This window comes from Oncorhynchus tshawytscha, linkage group LG13 (genome assembly GCF_018296145.1).
Source record: "Oncorhynchus tshawytscha isolate Ot180627B linkage group LG13, Otsh_v2.0, whole genome shotgun sequence".
Lineage (NCBI taxonomy): Eukaryota > Metazoa > Chordata > Actinopteri > Salmoniformes > Salmonidae > Oncorhynchus > Oncorhynchus tshawytscha.
The window spans coordinates 34,554,018-34,573,353 of NC_056441.1; the positions used below are offsets into that span (position 1 = coordinate 34,554,018).

General features: G+C 42.9%; 1 protein-coding gene across 1 annotated transcript; it reads right to left on the minus strand.

The window, feature by feature from the left end:
* Positions 1–7,517: 7,517 nt before the first annotated feature.
* On the minus strand, positions 7,518–16,101 carry LOC112264765 (zinc fingers and homeoboxes protein 1). The gene is made up of 3 exons (XM_024441573.2): positions 15,735–16,101; positions 9,471–12,258; positions 7,518–9,197 (listed from the first exon to the last, which is right to left on the minus strand). The coding sequence occupies exon 2, from the start codon at positions 12,139–12,141 to the stop codon at positions 9,478–9,480; it is 2,664 nt and encodes an 887-aa protein (XP_024297341.1). The 5' UTR covers positions 12,142–12,258; positions 15,735–16,101; the 3' UTR covers positions 7,518–9,197; positions 9,471–9,477.
* Between the last annotated feature and the right edge of the window lie 3,235 nt (positions 16,102–19,336).

Below are 19,336 nucleotides of genomic sequence, written 5' to 3' on the forward strand. Positions count from 1 at the left end.
TAAACCCGTATCGTAATGTTTTGGTCCAACATCTGAAAGTGAAAGATAATGAATGTGTACGATGGACTAGTTTAGTTTATTCATTTGAATCATTTTTATAAACAAGCACACACAAACCTTGAATAAGCCATACATGCATACACATGAGGTAAATCATTGAGGATAACACAAAAAGTTGGACTTGTTTATTTTGAGACAAGATGGCTAGGTAATATCGAACACGGAACACAGTATGACAGCTCGATAATAAAACAAAGAAGAAGAACATCTATCTCATCATTGCCGTTACATCATAGGGGCCATTCATATGGAACCAGAATACTTTATTTTTAAGCTACCCAGAGAGGATGTTGATTTTATGGGCAGAGGCAACTCATTCCACTCTGGGCTCCAGTATACAAGGAAGTACCTTTCCCATCATTACTCCTGAACCTGTATAAGCACACATTAGAAACACCTGATCTGGTGCTGTGATTGTGTGCATCCCTAACACAGGGAAATGAATCAGTTAGATATCTGGGCACAGAAACATAAATACTACAGTAAACCAAACCGTCTAATCTGGGATACCCTAGCCTCAACAGGCAGCCAGCTGAGTTCCTGAAAGCAGCTCCTGCATATGTGAGTACGTGGACTCACCTTCAATACTACCCTGATCAGCTTATTCTGGGCTATCTGGAGCTTCTCCTTCATAAGCTTGGATAAGCCCCCAAACCAGGATGTACTAGCGTAGTCAAAATGGCATTGAAGGAGCTAGCACTTTCAAGTCCTTATCATGCAGCTTGGGCTTTCTGGACAAAAACTTAGTCCTAGCATTAACCTTCCCTCGCACTTTAGTGGCCATGCTCACACCTCCCAAGCTTCCATCAAGGATGCATCCCAGGTAGCTAACATAGGTTTTAGTAGTCAGCACCTCACCCCCTAACTCCACTCTGATTTTAGAGGACCCATTCGATTTAGGTCTGCATCCCAAAATAATTGCCTCAGTTTTCCCTAATAGCTTATCTCCAAGCCACTTGCTAATGTTAGTAAGCTCTGTGCTAAATATACTCTCCAACATAGTTTTACTTTTGTGAGACACCAGAAGTGTAGTTATCCGCATAAAGGAAGACGGCAAGAACAAGCATCTTTCATATGGGGCGGCAGGGTAGCCTAGTGGTTAGAGCGTTGGACTAGTAACCGGAAGGTTGCAAGTTCAAACCCCCGAGCTGACAAGGTACAAATCTTTCGTTCTGCCCCTGAACAGGCAGTTAACCTACTGTTCCATTGAAAATAAGAATTTGTTCTTAACTGACTTAGCCTAGTTAAATAAAGGTAAAATAAAGAAATAAAAATACCGTTAATATAAAGTAAAAACAGTAGAGGCCCAAGCATGCTCCCCTGCGGAATGCCACAACTCGTTGGATTTGCCTGAGACAGTGAACCATTAACCTCTACTACTTACTCCCTACCTGATAAATAGGACTTTACCCAGCCTAGAGGAATACAGCTTAACCCCAGTGCCTCCAGTTTGGAGATTAGGATACAATGGTTAACTGTATCAAAGGCCTTCTGTAGGTCAAGCAGTACAATTCCACAGAGATTTCCCTCATCAATCTATTTCCTGGTGAAGTCAGTAAAGTATATATACATTTTTCTAAAACCTGACTGAAAATCATACATGTTGTTGACATATTTATACATTTGCTCATGTACAACTCTCTCCAGTATCTTTGATGTTATACTGAGGATAGATACAGGCCTATAATTACCAGGGTCAGACTGTATCGCCTTTTTATGCAGAGGTATAACTTTAGTGTGTTTCATGTCCCTGGGAAAGATGCCTTGTTCAAGCGAGAGATTAACAATATGCGGAATACAAGGGGCAATGTGCTCAGCAGAATCTTTAAGAAACCTTGCAGGAATATTATCCAGGCCTGTGGCTTTGGAGCATTTAAGCTCTGCTAGCATACTGGCTATTTTGGCTGCTGCTACCTTTGCAAAAGAAAAAGAGTTTGGCTGGACCCCTTTTTCTGCATAATAGTTCTTGACTTGGTAGTTTCCATACAAACCAGAACAGGTGGCAGGCAGCTTGCTGGCAAAATAAGTTTAAAAAAAAGAGTTGAATTCATTGGCATCCTCTGCTTTTTCATATTCCATCTCCCCCTGATGTTCAGTCCTTTATGCAGACATCAGTATTGAAATCCCCTAACAAAATGATTTCCTTCAGCAGAGAATCATTACAGTTTGACAACACAAGTTTAAGACCTTCATAGAATGCATTCTGATTGAGTGGCCAGACAATCTCCAGATCAACGCTTAAATCCGATCTGACGTTTTAAGCTATGTCCGATCTTACAAACGCACATATCCCCTCCACCTTTCTGATTCTGATCCTTACTATGTACATTTTTGAGTCTCAAACTGATGAATGCAACCATGTCTTTGTAAAACACAAGACACCCACCTCTGATTTGCGAGCCAACAGGCGTATCTCATTGATCTTCGATAGTACAGTCGTGGTCAAAGGTTTTGAGAATGACACAAATATATAAATGTTCACAAGGTCTGCTGCCTCAGTTTGTATGATGGCAATTTGCATATACTCCAGAATGTTATGAAGAATGATCAGATGAATTGCAATTAATTGCAAAGTCCCTCTTTGCCATGCAAATTAACAGAATTTCAGCCCTGCCACAAAAGGACCAGCTGACATCATGTCAGTGATTCTCACGTTAACACAGGTGTGAGTGTTGACGAGGACAAGGCTGGAGATCACTCTGTCATGCTGATTGAGTTCGAATAACAGACTGGAAGCTTCAAAAGGAGGGTGGTGCTTGGAATCATTGTTCTTCCTCTGTCAACCATGGTTACCTGCATGGAAACACGTGCCGTCATCATTGCTTTGCACAAAAAGGATATTGCTGCCAGTAAGACTGTACCTAAATCAACCATTTATCGGATCATCAAGAACTTCAAGGAGAGCGGTTCAATTGTTGTGAAGAAGACTTCAAGGTTCCCAAGAAAGTCCAGCAAGAGTCAGGACCGTCTCCTAAAGTTGATTCAGCTGCGGGATCGGGGCACCACCAGTACAGAGCTTGCTCAGGAATGGCAACAGGCAGGTATGAGTGCATCTGCATGCGGAGTGAGGCAAAGACTTTTGGAGGATGGCCTGGTGTCAAGAAGGGCAGCAAAGAAGCCACTTCTCTCCAGGAAAAACATCAGGGACAGACTGATATTCTGCAAAAGGTACAGGGATTGGACTGCTGAGGACTGGGGTAAAGTTTTTTCTGATGAATCCCCCTCCGATTGTTTGGGGCATCCGGAAAAAAGCTTGTCCGGAGAAGACAAGGTGAGAGCTACCATCAGTCCTGTGTCATGCCAACAGTAAAGCATCCTGAGACCATTCATGTGTGGGGTTGCTACTCAGTCAAGGGAGTGGGTTTGCTCACAATTTTGCCTAAGAACACAGCCATGAATAAAGAATGGTACCAACACATCCTCCGAGAGCAACTTCTACCAACCATCCAGGAACAGTTTGGTGATGAACAATGTATTTTCCAGCATGATGGAGCACCTTGCCATAAGGCAAAAGTGATAACTAAGTGGCTCGGGGAACAAAACATCAATATTTTTGGTCCATGGCAGGAAACTCCCCAGACCATAATCTCATTGAGAACTTGTGGTCAATCCTCAAGAGGCAGGTGGACAAAGAAAAACCCATACAAGAATGGGCTGACATCAGTCAGGATGTGGCCCAGAAGTTAATTGACAGCATAGCATGCCAGGGCGGATTACAGAGGTCTTGAAAAAGAAGGGTCAACACTGAAAATATTGACTCTTTGCATCAACTTCATGTAATTAAAAGCCTTTGACAATAAAAGCCTTTGACACTTATGAAATGCTTGTAATTATACTTCAGTATTCCATAGTAACATCTGACAAAATTATCTAAAGACGCTGAAGCAACAAACTTTGTGGAAATTAATATTTGTGTCATTCTCAAAACTTCTGGCCATGACTGTAGGCTTCGGACCTTGAAGTGCACAAAATGTAAACCTTTCTTCCCAAAGGCCTGACTGAATTCCTGATTCACTTGTAACTCGCCTCCTACTGCACTACCCCCCCCAGGTAAGTCCTCTGGTCCCACTCCACCTTGAATGCTCACATACCCAGCGGGTACAGCACACAGACAGCAAAGATACGTTTCATTGACCCCTTGCTCAAAGCCAGGTTCACTGCATTTTAGATGAATCCACTGCACGCATTCCAAACATACCAGACCTTTGCTTTAACTCTTAATCTAATGTTCGCAGGAGGAACATGGCTGCATAGGCCATTTGATGGTGTTGCCGATAAACTGAGGTCCAGGGCATTGATGGATATCACCCGATAAAAGAAGGCATAGAGTTATTATTTGAGATTCATTTGAGATTTCAGACTGGCTTTTGATGCTCGTTTTGGTTTGTGCCTAGGTGTTATGAAAGTTTGGTATAAAACATTCCATCCAACCCCAAAAGTGTCAGCATGACTGAGAAGTTGCTCAGAATTTACAGTTCTTTCATCTAGATCGCAGCTGCCGCCATGCCGAACTTGCCGGCCACCATTTTGAGTGAGTATGAGGTGTGTGTGATAGCGTGTGTGAGTGAGGGTGTATGCATCACCTGGTAGAAGAAGGCTAGTGATGCTAATAACCAACTCAGTCCATCATCAACATTAGGGGATATTTTCTTTAATAGAGAAGACAGATGGCACATAGTCATTTGATATGGAACAGGTTTCCTGGTCCACTTTTCAGAAGTCACAGACACAGTTGTGTGATTTGCTGAAAGCATAAATTTAGATATTTTCATTGATCTGAGATGTGTATTTGTCTGGTCTATGAAGTCAGGAACAAGGTCAGATACAATCTACGTCAGAGAAAACCTTGGGGATTGGTGACTGATCAAAATGAGATTTAATTATTTTTTTTTACTGTTAAATTGACCTCCATAGACACGGATGCACCACAGGAGGAAACTGCACAGGAGAATGTCAGCGGCACTTTGAGGACACTGCATTCTCTTTGAAAACCAATGACATTTGCGAAGCCGGAATTGAGAGTTGATGTAACCAGTTTGAAATCAGGCTTTACTATCTGTGGCAGTGCAGCAAATGCATTGACATGAGAGGGGAGGGAGGGAGGGGGGGGGCACAACATTGTTCAAAACGTCTGGGAATGGTTTGTTAAAACTGGCATTGAAGGATCGGTTAGAGCGGGCGTGATTAAAATGTCTGTACCCACGACACGCTTTCATGTCAGCTGTGACCTAGATAAACCGGCACACTGTGTGGTGACTTGGTACGGTCGGAAAAGTACCTCGCTGACACAATACAAAACGCCAGGCAGATGAAGGTGAACTGGTAACAACGCAGAGTGGACTACTGGAACCAGGGTTAGGGGGTGACACTTCTCTAACCCCAAGAGGAACTTTGCCATAATTGTATATTATTGGATTGTATGCACTGACTGCATTGAAGGAACACATCAGAGGCAACAAAATATATTCAGGACATATCATGTTCAGCATATGAACATCTATATTATTGGATTGTATCACTGGGGCAATGAATACATGCAAAGATGACAGTCCCTCGGTATAATGGCGTAGGTTGTGAGCAGAGAGAAGACAAAGTTAATTCTACACATGAGCTTGAAATTGGGTCACTCCTCTGGTCAGGATTCTTTATTTGATTTGTCTATTTATTCTTGATATTGGAATATTTGAGACCAGTGGAACCATAAGAGATGTCCCAAACGGAAGATGGTGAAGTGAAAAGATCATCCGCTTCCTGTGACCAACTGTAAAGCTTGTGCAAGAGTCACAATAACATTACATCGTTATACTACAGTCGCTGTAGCAGCAACACATTACTCCTTCAGCCAAGTCATTTTCAATACCGCTCCACTGCGATACGTTGATGGGATGCTCTGTTCCGTTTAAAAGCTAAATTAATTCAGGTTCATTTGGTCTCCTACCAATTTGAATGGGATCGCTATGTAACATTGTTCTCGGCTGTATCAGTTCATTACCTGAATAATGTCCCTCAGCAACCAGATGGCAAATGTGATTTTAAACAGAACATGCTGCCCGAAAAATAGCACACTGTTTGAATACATTCTTTGTATTCTTCAGATTTCAATGCCCTCATACAATTGTGTAACAGCCCCCTTTTCAGACACAGAGATCCAGCTATGGTGTCTTCAGCCCAGGCTTTTTAGGCTGGGTTCAAAAGTGCTGTGCAGTACATTGAGAACAGACCTCTGTTCACTACCCTGGATCATATCCCAGTTTCAAACTCGGAACACAAAGGCAAATATGAGACGACAGACTGGATTCGGTGTGATGGGTAGCGTGCATGGACTGAACCGTTCGGGAGTCTAGAGATGGTGGCCTAATGGTATATCTGTCAACAGCTATACAGCATGAATCCCCTTTGCCTTGCGAGTCAGGGTAATGTAAGGACAAGTTCATGGGAGGCGCATCTCTGGACACTGCCATAGCTGCGTCAAAGCAGTCGCTCACGTTGTGGGTTGGTTCAGCCCAGTAAAGAACTGTGTTCTCTATTCGTCCCATATAGGCTACATAGTCATGTGGGGGCATTATCCCAGGTGGGGTTATTGGGGATTAACTGGATTAAAAAATGGTTTGCACTGTAGACCGTTGTGCGACAGACGTTGGGAATGCTTTATTTGCAGTGTGTCGCAACATGGGAGCAGGCAGCCAGGCATTTGATATGTAGGCCGACGCAGTGCTCAGGGACCTCAGGCTGCAGCAGCAGATACGTGGGGGAGGGCGGGGAGACGGGGAGGGTCGTCCTTAACATGACCCAGTGAGCACCAGAGACTGGGTTGCTCTCTCCTCGCTCGCCCTCTGCTGCGTAATCGCTGGGGGAAAGCAGTAGCTGCGGCTGGCACAGATGCTGCTGCTGCCAAGACGAGAGCGTACAGCATTAACACATGCTCATCTGTACCGCCACGCGTGTTTACATAGCACTGCCTGGGTATGCATATCTGGGTCAGCAGAGAATGGGTATGTATTCTACCTCTCATTGCTGGTCGCTGACACCATTTATTTAACTTTCTTGCATATCTAATTATTTTCCCTCGCCCCCCTCTCTGATTAGGATGGAAGCCCACAGCTGGTCACACCCTTGATTTGTCCGGTTCTCTTTAACATTAACTCTTCGATGGCTAATATCAAGAAGTCTCCCATTGAGCAAGGCAATAAATCTTAAGTGGGGATTTTCAGCCTGCCAACACATTTTTGTGGGGAATTTCAGCACAACGGGATATTTCTCTTTGGGTAAATGCATCTCCAGTGAAATGGACTTGTTACTGTGTGAAGCCCTAATATAACTAATTATATGAAGATAATATAGGTTGACCGTAAAAGTGACTAGTTCTACCAAGCCAGTCCCCTTCACTATGTCCATCATTGTAACACTGGTAGGACAGGTGATAACAATTTCAAGTATGGTCAAAACTGTACTTGAAATGTTATATCACCCCACTCTGGCTTACTTTATTCAAAGTTGGTTTAGAAAAACAATAACATTGCAAATAGCTCCACCTCCTGGAATAAAAAGACAGCCATACCAGAAGAATCTGAACCATAGAGTTTACCTCAGCACGGCTCAGTCTTAATAAACCTATCAGGTGGTATAAATACAACTGATTGACAAATATTGCCATTTAATGATAAAATCATATTTCCCTCAAGTATGTTTTGCTGCGTAGATGACTATGTTAAAATACTTCTGAAATGGCATGTCAGTTATGACAAATTGTGGAACGCAAATGCATCTTAACTTGAGTTTGTAGTAGATCAAACAATAATTGCGCAAAAGTCAAATCAGGGGTAGTGTTGTCCACATTTCTAATAACAAGCATGGCACAAACAAAATTATACATTTTGATCTCAATGGCTTGCAGTTTTCCTATAGCTTGACATTGACTACTGAAAATCTGTTTCTTCCCTGCAAAACCACTGGTCTGAAACTAAATACATTTTCTTGACAAAGTTTATTTTAGCTTCGGATAAAAAGTATTCATGAAAGTAAGATATAATAAATAGACTAATCATACTTGTCAATTATTACAGCAATTAAGGATGGCAAAAGGCTTATCATAGTACAGAATTTATAAGGTTCCCCCGTCTACTGAAAACAGAACCAAAACAACTTACAATTCACCACCCCCCTCAATTGATTGTTATTTGATGTACAGTTGCATATAACCTGTACATCCAGATTTTAGCATAGTTCTTGAAGATAAGCAGAGGAAGAAAAATGTTAAAAGTAAAATTGGCTCTTGATTATAAAGGAACCATACCAATTGCTTGTGGTATCTTCACCCTATATATTGTCATTGTACACCTGAAAGATTTTAACCCGTAATTTTTTGGGGGGGAAAGCACAAGTTACTTACTTTAGAAAAAACTGCCATCTGAAGCAAATTGAATGAAGATGTTTCATGTGTATTTTTATAACGCATCTAAAATGAACAGTCACTTTCTTCAACTCATAGCTTAAAAGACTGAGGTAATGTTTACTAAGTCCTGAATTACAGCACACATGCCTTTTTCATTTGGAAAGCCAACATACAAACAAAAAAACACCCCCAAAAACTGAGCATAATATTAACCAAGCTTACGCCATATTTCGTCATTTAAGACTAACAAAGAACTTGAATACATATAAAAACAGTTTTGTAGAACTAAAGCACTGGTTCCATTTAAAACATAACCCAAAAACATGGCACTGATTTAAGTAATATTCACAAATCTGTGAGGTTTTAAAAACCGTTTTGTCAGTACATCAAAGAAAATACATGGGAAATTCCCTTGAACCTTGACACAATTTCACGATTTAAAAAAAATGGTTAAATGTTATCACATAAACCTACAGGAAAAAGGTGAGGTTTAACCTCATCGACATGTCTTGGATTTAGTAAAGATAGCAAGGTCAAATATGACTCAAATATCCCAAAAGACCAAATAGCATTTTAAACAAAGGTAAAACATACTGTATGTATCCATTATTCCTTGCTAAAATTATTTGGCATCATACACCTTCTCTTATTTCTTTGTGTCTGGTTGGTCCATGCAGTATAACACTTATTAGTACATTTCACCTGTGTTTTTCATCTCCTCTTCTGTAGGCAAACATTGTGAATTCTGTGGGAGGAAAACACATCCCAAATGAGAAAAGTAGAAGAAAATCTCATGTTAAGTGTTCACATTTCCTCATTGACTGTATAAAAGAGGAAATAAAGGTAAAAAAGGTAATTACAGTTGTATTAGGCTAATTTAATTTAATTCAGAGGGGTGAAACACTTGCCATGTTAATTTAAAAAAACATCCAGGACACACAAGGAATGAATGCCTTTACAATTATAAGATGATTTCATTCATGAGTTCATTCTACCCATCCTTTTCATCATCACTCACCTTTAAATCACTGATCCTCTGACTCCGGCTGTGATTGCTTGATACATTGAGGCTCTCCCGTGGTTTCATTGTCATTATTGTCAACTTCATCATTGTTATTTTCATCATCTTTGTTATTGTTGTCATTGTTCATTTCATCAGTGACGACATCCCCTTGCTCTTTCACTTCCATCTCTGCCTCACTGTCGCCATGTGTCTCCTCTTCACCGTCACTGAAAGGGTCAAGGCCTTTCTCTTCCCTCCTGCTGATCTCCGCAAACCAGTCCCGCACCTGCTCATAGCTCATACTGGACTTGGCCACCAGTTCATCCAAATCTTTCTCATTTAAGACCTTATGCTTGAGGTAGTGCTCCTTTAAAATCTCTTTACCCGTCTTGACTTTGATGGTAGGGGTTGTTTGTTTGCAGGGGTATGGCCGCCTCGTCCTCCTGGACCAACCTCGAAAGCGTTTCCGTGGCTTCTTCTTAAGTTCACCTCCGTTCATTGCCTCGTTAACTTTTCCACTCTGGTACAAGTAGTACCACTTCAGGTTGCTGTTCTTGCAGGCATACCGGGTGTCTCCAAACCAGTTAACAATGTAGGTTCTGGGTAACCCGCTCTCCTCTGCCATCTTGTCGTACTCTTCAGCAGAGGGCCACTGGGTACGAACAAAGGTGCTTTTCAGGACGTGGAGCTGCTCTGGGGTTTTCTTCATTATCTTTCGGCCGCTGGGTGGAGTCTGAGCCTCTTGCCCAGAGGAAGGCGCTTTGATCCGTTCACTCTCCGGCTCCTCTGTGCCATCAGAGTCCACTGGCATTTTTCTCCTCTCTGAGAACCAGGCATCCACCTCTCGCCTAGTCAGTTTAGTCTCCATCCTAAGCCTACTTAGCTCCTCATCGCTAGGTGTGTCAGACTTCTGGTAGCTGGCCTCCAAAAGCAGAAGCTGCTCCGGAGTCTTTTCCTTGAACTTCTGAGGTGTAAAGTCAGGAAAGGCGTGGCGGAACTTGATTCGTGGATCATAAATGGGCCCTTGGGTTGTCGGAGAGGATTCACTGGCTTCGTCGCTGGAGTCGATCACAATGGCTGTGCTGCTGCTGCCGTCGTTACTGTTGGTGCTGACTGAAATGTCATTTAAGGCAACGCTGTGGTGGTCCTTTGAGTTGCGTTGGTTATAGCGTGTATCGCTGAACCACTTCTTTATTGCTCTTTTGGTGAGGTTAGTGACCTTCATCAACCGAGAGATTTCTGCCTCAGTGGCAAACTGTCGTCTCAGGTAACTGGCCTTCAGCTCTGCTAGTTGCTCCTTGGATTTTTTAGGCCGTGCTCCCAGGGAATCAGGACTGAGTGGAGAAGCAGTCTCAGAGGTGGAGGGTTCTGGCACCTTACTGACACTGGTTCTGGGGTTGGGGACCCCAGCTACAGCTAACGTGATGGGTGAGGCCACAGGGACAGCGTTGCCACCCCCTACCTGAGTCAAAACCATCCCTGGTTGCCCTACAAGCTGACAAGTCTGAAAGATGGACTGCAGGCCATTGGCTGCTGTTGCAAAATTGGCTGGGATGACAGTGATGGTCTGTGGCACCGCCTGCACTGAGCCGTTAAACTTCTTCCTCCTGGCCTCCTCCACCTCCTCTGGGGTCCAGCTCACACCGTGCTTCAGCCGCTGAGCAGAGAACCACACCTTTATCTGCTCCTCTGTGAACTTGGTTTGGGCTGCTAGACCCATGATCTCTGACACAGATGGGTAAGGGAACCTGTTGTAGGCACTGACCAGCAGGACATTATTGTCCATGGCCCCATTGTATGTGGGGATACTACTGACTGGGATGAGGAGCTGGGTCTGGGAGGTCTGCTGATTCTGTAGGGCAGACAGAACTTGAGCCAATGTCCCTGGGGGGAGCATTGTGGCAGAGTTACTGGTCTTTATTTGGAGCACGTTTGGGCTGTTGACCATTATGCTCTGCTGAATAGGTTGAACGGTCAGAGGGGTCGACACAGACACTACATTGGGGGTGACAGGAGGGGGGACCACCTCCTCTGTCTCTTCCTCACCATCACTCTCCACTTTAATGACACTGTAATCTGCCATTTTGTGTGACCCTGTAAACTTCTTGGCCTCCGCCCTACTCTTGATCTTCATGATTGGCGTTTTGCTTAGGGCAATACCCTTACAGGATGTGTCCTCATCCTCCTCAACCTTAACAAAACTGCCATCAAAGGTCAAGTCATTGACTCTCTGCTCAAAGATGGTTTGATTGTTGCGCTTCACCATAGTCCTGGTGAAATTGTCTTCTCCAGGGTGGTGGCGTGCATTATGCTCCAACAATGCATCATACCTCTTGGTGTGAAAGTCACACTCAACACACACATAAGATGAGTTTAGAACTATATTTGGGTGCTCAGTGTCCACATGCAAGGTAAACATATTGAGCTGTGAGGTCTGAAAGCTGCAGTACTTGCACTCATAACCTCCTTCTGCCGTACTCGAGTCCATAGTTTTAATGAAGTGGTCGATGGCCTGTGAGTCCTCCTCATTCGGGATGCTTTCAGTTGAGTTTTCCACAGGACAGTCAGCGGCCCCCTCCTCAGCCTCTCCGTCTCCCTCTGTAACGACCTCCATGTCAGGGTCTGAATCCACCATTTGAACAGGGGGGACCATGCAAGGCGTTGTTGATTTTCTTCTGCTCGCCATTATCAGTCTTATCTGAGCTTGTGTTGAATATATATCTTTTTTTTAATCTAAATCTTGGTTCAGGACTTGTTGCTCCATTCAGGCACTCAAACTTGAAAGTTGGCTTATTCTTAAATCCTGCAAGAGAGAGCCATATTATGTGCACATAATTGAGAGAGAAATTCAAGGTCTGAAACAATTTACATGAATGCCTATCTACTAGAAAATGTAGAGGGGGGCCTTTACTGCAATATATACTGAGCAAAAATATAAATGCAAATATTTCAAAGATTTTTCTGATTTACAGTTCATAAGGAAATCAGTCAATACGATGTGAGCAAATGAGATGAGATAAGGGAGGTAAAGGCAAAAAAAGGCCATGGTGGCAAAGTAAATACAAGATAGCAAGTAAAACACTGGAATGGTAGATTTGCAGTGGAAGAATGTGCAAAGTAGAAATACATGTGCGTGCTACAGGTGGGTGATGCTATGGTGACCAGCGAGCTGAGATAAGGGGGGACTTTACCTAGCAGGGTCTTGTAGATGACATGAGCCAGTGGGTTTGGCGACGAGTATGAAGAGAGGGCCAGCCAACGAGAGCGTACAGTTCGCAATGGTGGGTAGTATATGGGGCTTTGGTGACAAAACGGATGGCACTGTGATACACTGCATCCAATTTGTTGAGTAGGGTATTGGAGGCTATTTTGTAAATGACATCACCGAAGTCGAGGATTGGTAGGATGGTCAGTTTTACAAGGGTATGTTTGGCAGCATGAGTGAAGGATGCTTTGTTGCGAAATAGGAAGCCCATTCTAGATTTAACTTTGGATTGGAGATGTTTGATGTGGGTCTGGAAGGAGAGTTTGTTAACACAGTGTCCAAAGGGCCAGAAGTATACAGAATGGTGTCGTCTGCGTAGAGGTGGATCAGAGACTCACCAGCAGCAAGAGCGACATCATTGATGTATACAGAGAAGAGAGTCGGTCCAAGAATTGAACCCTGTGGCACACCCATAGAGACTGCCATTTGACACACTGAACTCTATCAGAGAAGTAGTTGGTGAACCAGGCGAGGCAATCATTTGAGAAACCAAGGCTGTCGAGTCTGCCGATGAGGATGTGGTGATTGACAGAGTTGAAAGCCTTTGCTAGATCAATGAATACGGATGCACAGTAATGTTTATCAATAGCGGTTAAGATATCGTTTAAAATGGCTTTATTACAAACAGAAATACTCCTCAGCACCCCGCCCTTCCCCCTCTGATGATCCCACAGGTGAGGAAACCAGATGTGGAGGTCATGGGTTGGCGTGGTTACACGTGGTCTGTGGTTGTGATGCCGGTTGGATGTACTGACAAATTCTCTAAAATGATGTTGGAGGCGGCTTACGGTAGAGAAATTAACATTAAATTATCTGGAAACAGCTCTGGTAGACATTACTACAGTCAGCATGCAAATTGCATGCTACAGGACTGTTTTGCTAGCACAGACTGGAATATGTTCCGGGATTCATCCAATGGCATTGAGTATACCACCTCAGTCATCAGCTTCATCAATAAGTGCATCGACGACGTGGTCCCCACAGTGACCGTACGTACATATCCCAACCAGAAGCCATGGATTACAGGCAAAATCCGCATCGAGCTATGCCCTCAGACGAAACAAACAAGCAAAGCGTCAATACAGGATTAAGATTGAATCCAACTACACCGGCTCTGACGCACGTCGGATGTGGCAGGGCTTAAACTATTACGGACTACAAAAGGGAAACCCCGACGCGAGTTGCCCAGTGACACGAGCCTACCAGATGAGCTAAATGCCTTTTATGCTAGCTTCGAGGCAAGCAACACTGAAGCGTGAATGAGAGCACCAGCTGTTCTGGATGACTGTGTGATAACGCTCTTGGTAGCCGATGTGAGCAAGACCTTTAAACAGGTCAACAGTCACAAAGCCGCGGAACCAGACGGATTACCAGGACGTGTACTCAAAGCATGTGCGGACCAACTGGCGAATGTGTGGCCAAACACGACTCCAACACCATCATTAAGTTTGCTGACGACACAATAGTGGTAGGCCTGATCACCGACAACGATGAGACAGCCTATAGGGAGGTCAGAGAACTGGCAGTGTGGTACCAGGACAACAACCTCTCCCTCAATGTGAGCAAGACAAAGGAGCTGATCGTGATTTACAGGAAAGGCGGGCCAAATAGGCCCCCCATTAACATCGACGGGGCTGTAGTGGAGCGGGTCGAGAGTGTCCACATCACCAACAAACCATCATGGTCCAAACACACCAAGACAGTTGTGAAGAGGGCACGACCAAACCTTTTCCCTCTCAGGAGACTGAAAAGATTTGGCATGGGTCCTCAGATCCTCAAACGGTTCTACAGCTGCACCATCGAGAACATCCTGACCGGTTACATCACCGCCTGGTATGGCAACTGCTCGGCGTCCGACTGTAATGCACTACAGAGGGTAGTGCGTACGGCCCAGTACATCACTGGGGCCAAGCTTCCTGCCATCCAGGACCTATATAATAGGCAGTGTCAGAGGAAAGACCATAAATATTGTCAGAGACTCCAGTCACCCAAGTCATAGACTTTTCTCTGCTACAGCACGGCAAGCAGTATCAGAGTACCAAGTCTAGGACCAAAAGGCTCCTTAACAGCTTCTACCCCCAAGCCATAAGGCTGCTGAACAATTAATCAAATAGCCACCGGACTATTTACAAAGACACTCTCCCCTCCCCATTATTATCTATGCATAGTCAATTCACCACCACCTACATGTACAAATTACCTAAACTAACCTGTACCCCGCACACTGACTCGGTACCCTGTATATAGCCTCGTTATTGTGTTACTTTTTATTTTATTTTCTACTTTAGTTTGTTTGGTAAATATTTTCTTAACTCTTCTTAAACTGCACTTTTGGTTACAGGCTTGTAAGCAAGCATTTCACAGTAAGGTCTACACTTCTTGTATTCAACGCATGTGACAAATAAAGTTTGATTTGACATTTCGGGGATCTTTTATTTATTTAAGCTCATGAAACAGGGGACCAGCACTTTACATGTTGCGTTTATATTTTTGTTCAGTGTACTTTAACAGATTGTTGTAGGTGTGGTGGGACATGTATATCAAGTTTAATTCCACTAATACGCAAACATTAAGTCGTTGCATTGTTTCCACTGCCATGACTAAACTCCACGCGCAACATTGATGCTAGTCTTTAAATAGCGCGAGCGCTGTACAAAACACGCTTAATATGTGGCTGTTTATACTGTATGCATTCTAGCCCAACGCAAATGGATGTGAGAAAACTGCAGTATAAAACATTTGATTCCTAAATCGTGGAATATTGATAATACTTCTGTATCATTAGCCTGCTAACTACCAGTGTGTTTAACAACTTGTCAGTCAGTTACACTGCAAAGAATATTAATCTGTTAGTTGTCCCCTTGTGCCTCTGTCACGAGTGTACGGTATGTTGCTGTTTTTGGGGGGGATGGGAGTATTTTGCAAAAAGTGGGAAATGGTAGTCAAAGCTTATTAATGGCAGCTATTACGTGAATGTATGATTAACTTCGCATGGTGTTCATTTTATTACATACCCGTGCAGATAACTGTCGTTTACAAGCATCTTGCAACAACCACTTAGCTTCCAATCTGACTGCTGATGCGCCTTCTTCCGCCTTTGCCGTCGTTCCCTCACCAACAAATGCACTGTCGACTCCGGCAGTGGCACACAGGCGCAGCAAGTCCATCTGTTGTTACCATAGACGCAGAGCAGAATAGTGAATGCGCCGAGATTCGTTTGGTTTTTCACTCCCTTCCCCTTTGCCTACAAAACGTCGCCTTGTTTGGTTTGTTCATGCATTAAACCCGACCTAGATGTAGGCATCGATAGCTCATCGAATCTAACGAGTCATTTTTTCTCCCAGAGCGTCATGACAAATATTTTACGTCATAACGTCATCGTAAAGCGACTTCCTCCATGGGGGAAAAAAAATAAAAACCACCAGAGATGAAGAGGCTCATTATGTAAATAATCTTTGAAAGAATTGAACTCTTCTCAATTATCCTAAAATCCCATCATTTTAACGTGAAATGCTGGAAAATTATCAAATTGACCAATAAAAGAAAGTCATAAAAAAGGATGTAAATAATATGCAATTAAATCAAATTGTATTTGTCAGATGTGCCAAATACAACAGGTGTAGACTTTACAGTGAAATGCTTACACACCTTAAACACTCTTAAAACGGCAACAATAAAATAAAAATCAACAATAAAATAACAGTAACAAGGCTACAGTTGAAGTTAGAAGTTTACATACACCTCCTCCTGACAGAGCTGGTGTAACTGAGTCAGGTTTGTAGACCTCCTTGCTCGAACACTCTTTTTCAGTTCTGCCCAAAAATGTTCTATAGGTTTGAGGTCAGTTAGGACATCTACTTTGTGCATGACACAAGTAATTGTTCCAACAATTGTATGCAGACAGATTATTTCACTTATAACTCACTGTGTCACAGTTTCAGTGGGTCAGAAGTTGACATACACTAAGATGACTGTGCCTTGGAAAATTACAGAAAATGTCATGGCTTTGGAAGCTTCTTATAGGCTAATTGACATCATTTGAGTCAATTGGAGGTGTACCTGTATTTCAAGGCCATACCTTCAAACTCAGTGTCTCTTTGCTTTTAAACAATGCTACCTTATATAATGTTACTTACCCTACATTATTCATCTCATATGCATACGTATATACTGTACTCATATCATCGACTGCATCCTTATGTAATACATGTATCACTAGCCACTTTAACTATGCCACTTTGTTTACATACTCATCTCATATGTATATACTGTACTCTATCATCTACTGTATCTTGCCTATGCTCCTCTGTACCATCACTCATTCATATATCCTTATGTACATATTCTTTATCCCCTTACACTGTGTATAAGACAGTAGTTTTGGAATTGTTAGTTAGATTACTTGTTGGTTATTACTGCATTGTCGGAACTAGAAGCACAAGCATTTCGCTACACTCGCATTAACATCTGCTAACCATGTGTATGTGACAAATAAAATTTGATTTGATTTGACATCATGGGAAAATCATACCACTCAGGAAGGAGATACGTTCTGTCTCCTAGAGATGAACGTACTTTGGTGCGAGAAGTACAAATCAATCCCAGAACAACAGCAAAGGACCTTGTGAAGATGCTGACGGAAACGGATACAAACGTATCTATATCCACGGTAAATCGAGTCCTATATCGACATAACCTGAAAGGCCGCTCAGCAAGGAAGAAGCCACTGTTCCAAAACCACCATAAAAAAGCCAGACTACGGTTTGCAACTGCACATGTGAACAAAGATTGTACTTTTGGTTAAATGTCCTCTGGTCTGATGAAACAAAAATAGAACTGTTTGGCCATAATGACCATCCTTATGTTTGGAGGAAAAAGGGGGAGGCTTGCAAGCCAAAGAACACCATCCCAACCATGAAGCACGGGGTGGCAGCATCATGTTGTGGGGATGCTCTGCTGCAGGAGGGACTGGTGCACTTCACAAAATAGATGGCATCATGAGGCAGGAAAACTGTGGATATATTGAAGCAACATTTCAAGACATCAATCAGGAAGTTAAAGCTTGGTCACAAATGGGGCTTCCAAATGAACAATGACCCCAAGCATACTTCCAAAGTTGTGGCAAAATGGCTTAAGGACAACAAAGTCAAGGTATTGGATTGACCATCACAAAGCCCTGACCTCAATCCTATAGAAAATATTTGGGCAGAACTGAAAAAGCATGTGTGAGCAAGGAGGCCTACAAACCTGACTCAGTTACACCAGCTCTGTCAGGAGGAATGGGCCAAAATTCACCCAACTTATTGTGGGAAGCTTGTGGAAGGCTACCCGCAACGTTTGACCCACATTAAACAATTTAAAGGCAATGCTACCAAATGCTAATTGAGTGCATGTAAACTTCTCACCCACATGTGATGAAGGAAATAAAAGCTGAAATGAATCACTCTACTATTATTCTGACATTTCACATTCTTAAAATAAAGTGGTTATCCTAACTGACCTAAGACAGGGAATTTTTACTAGGATTAAATGTCAGGAATTGGGAAAAACTGAGTTTAAATGTAATTGGCTAAAGTGTATGTAAACTTCCGACTTCAACTGTAGATACTTTTGTACATGTTTCCTCCAGCATCTTCACAAGGTTATTTGCTGTTGTTCTGGGATTGATTTGCACTTCTCGCACCAAAGTACGTTCATCTCTAGGAGACAGAACGCATCTACTTCCTGAGCTATATGACGGCTGCGTGGTCCCATGGTGTTTATACTTACATACTACTGTTTGTACAAGTGAATGTGGTACCTTCAGGTGTTTGGAAATTGCTCCCAAGGATGAACCAGACTTGTGGAGGGCTAGCATTTTTTTTCTGGTTTTGGCTGATTTCTTTTGATTTTCCCATGATGTCAAGCAAAGAAACACTGAGTTTGAAGGTAGGCCTTGAGAAATACATCCACAGAGACACCTCCAATTGACTCAAATGATGTCAATTAGCCTATCAGAAGCTTCTAAAGCCATAACATAATTTTCTGGAATTGTCCAAGCTGTTTAAAGGCACAGTCAACTTAATGTATGTAAACTTCTGACCCACTGGAATTGTGATACAGTGAATTATAAGTGAAATAATCTCTCTGTAAACAATTGTTGGAAAAATGACTTGTGTCATGCACAAAGTAGATGTCCTAACCGACTTGCCAAAACTATAGTTTGTTAACAAAGAAATGTGTGGAGTGGTTGAAAAATGAGTTTTAATGACCCCAACATAAGTGTATGTAAACTTCCGACTTCAACTGTATATACAGGGGGACAATGTGGCTATATACAGGGGGGGGGGCATGCAGTCAACGTGCGGTGGAACAGTTTAGTCGAGGTAATATTTACATGTAGGTGGGGTAAATTGGGTGGTGGTTGGGGTCAATGAAAATAGTCTGGGTAGCCATTTGGTTAGCTGTTCAGGAGTCTAATGGATTGGGGGTAAAAGCTGGTAAGAAGCCTTTTGGACCTAGACTTGGCGCTCCGGTACCGTTCGTACCAAACTTCTCAGCTGTTTTGGTCCTGTGGGTCCCACACACTGACTTGTAAGACTGCAAGTCTCAAGTCAATTCTGACTCAAGTCCATGC

Excerpts from the sequence above, each read along its gene's own strand:
- LOC112264765 (XM_024441573.2), bottom strand. The coding sequence starts at position 12,141 with ATGGCGAGCAGAAGAAAATCAACAACGCCTTGCATGGTCCCCCCTGTT.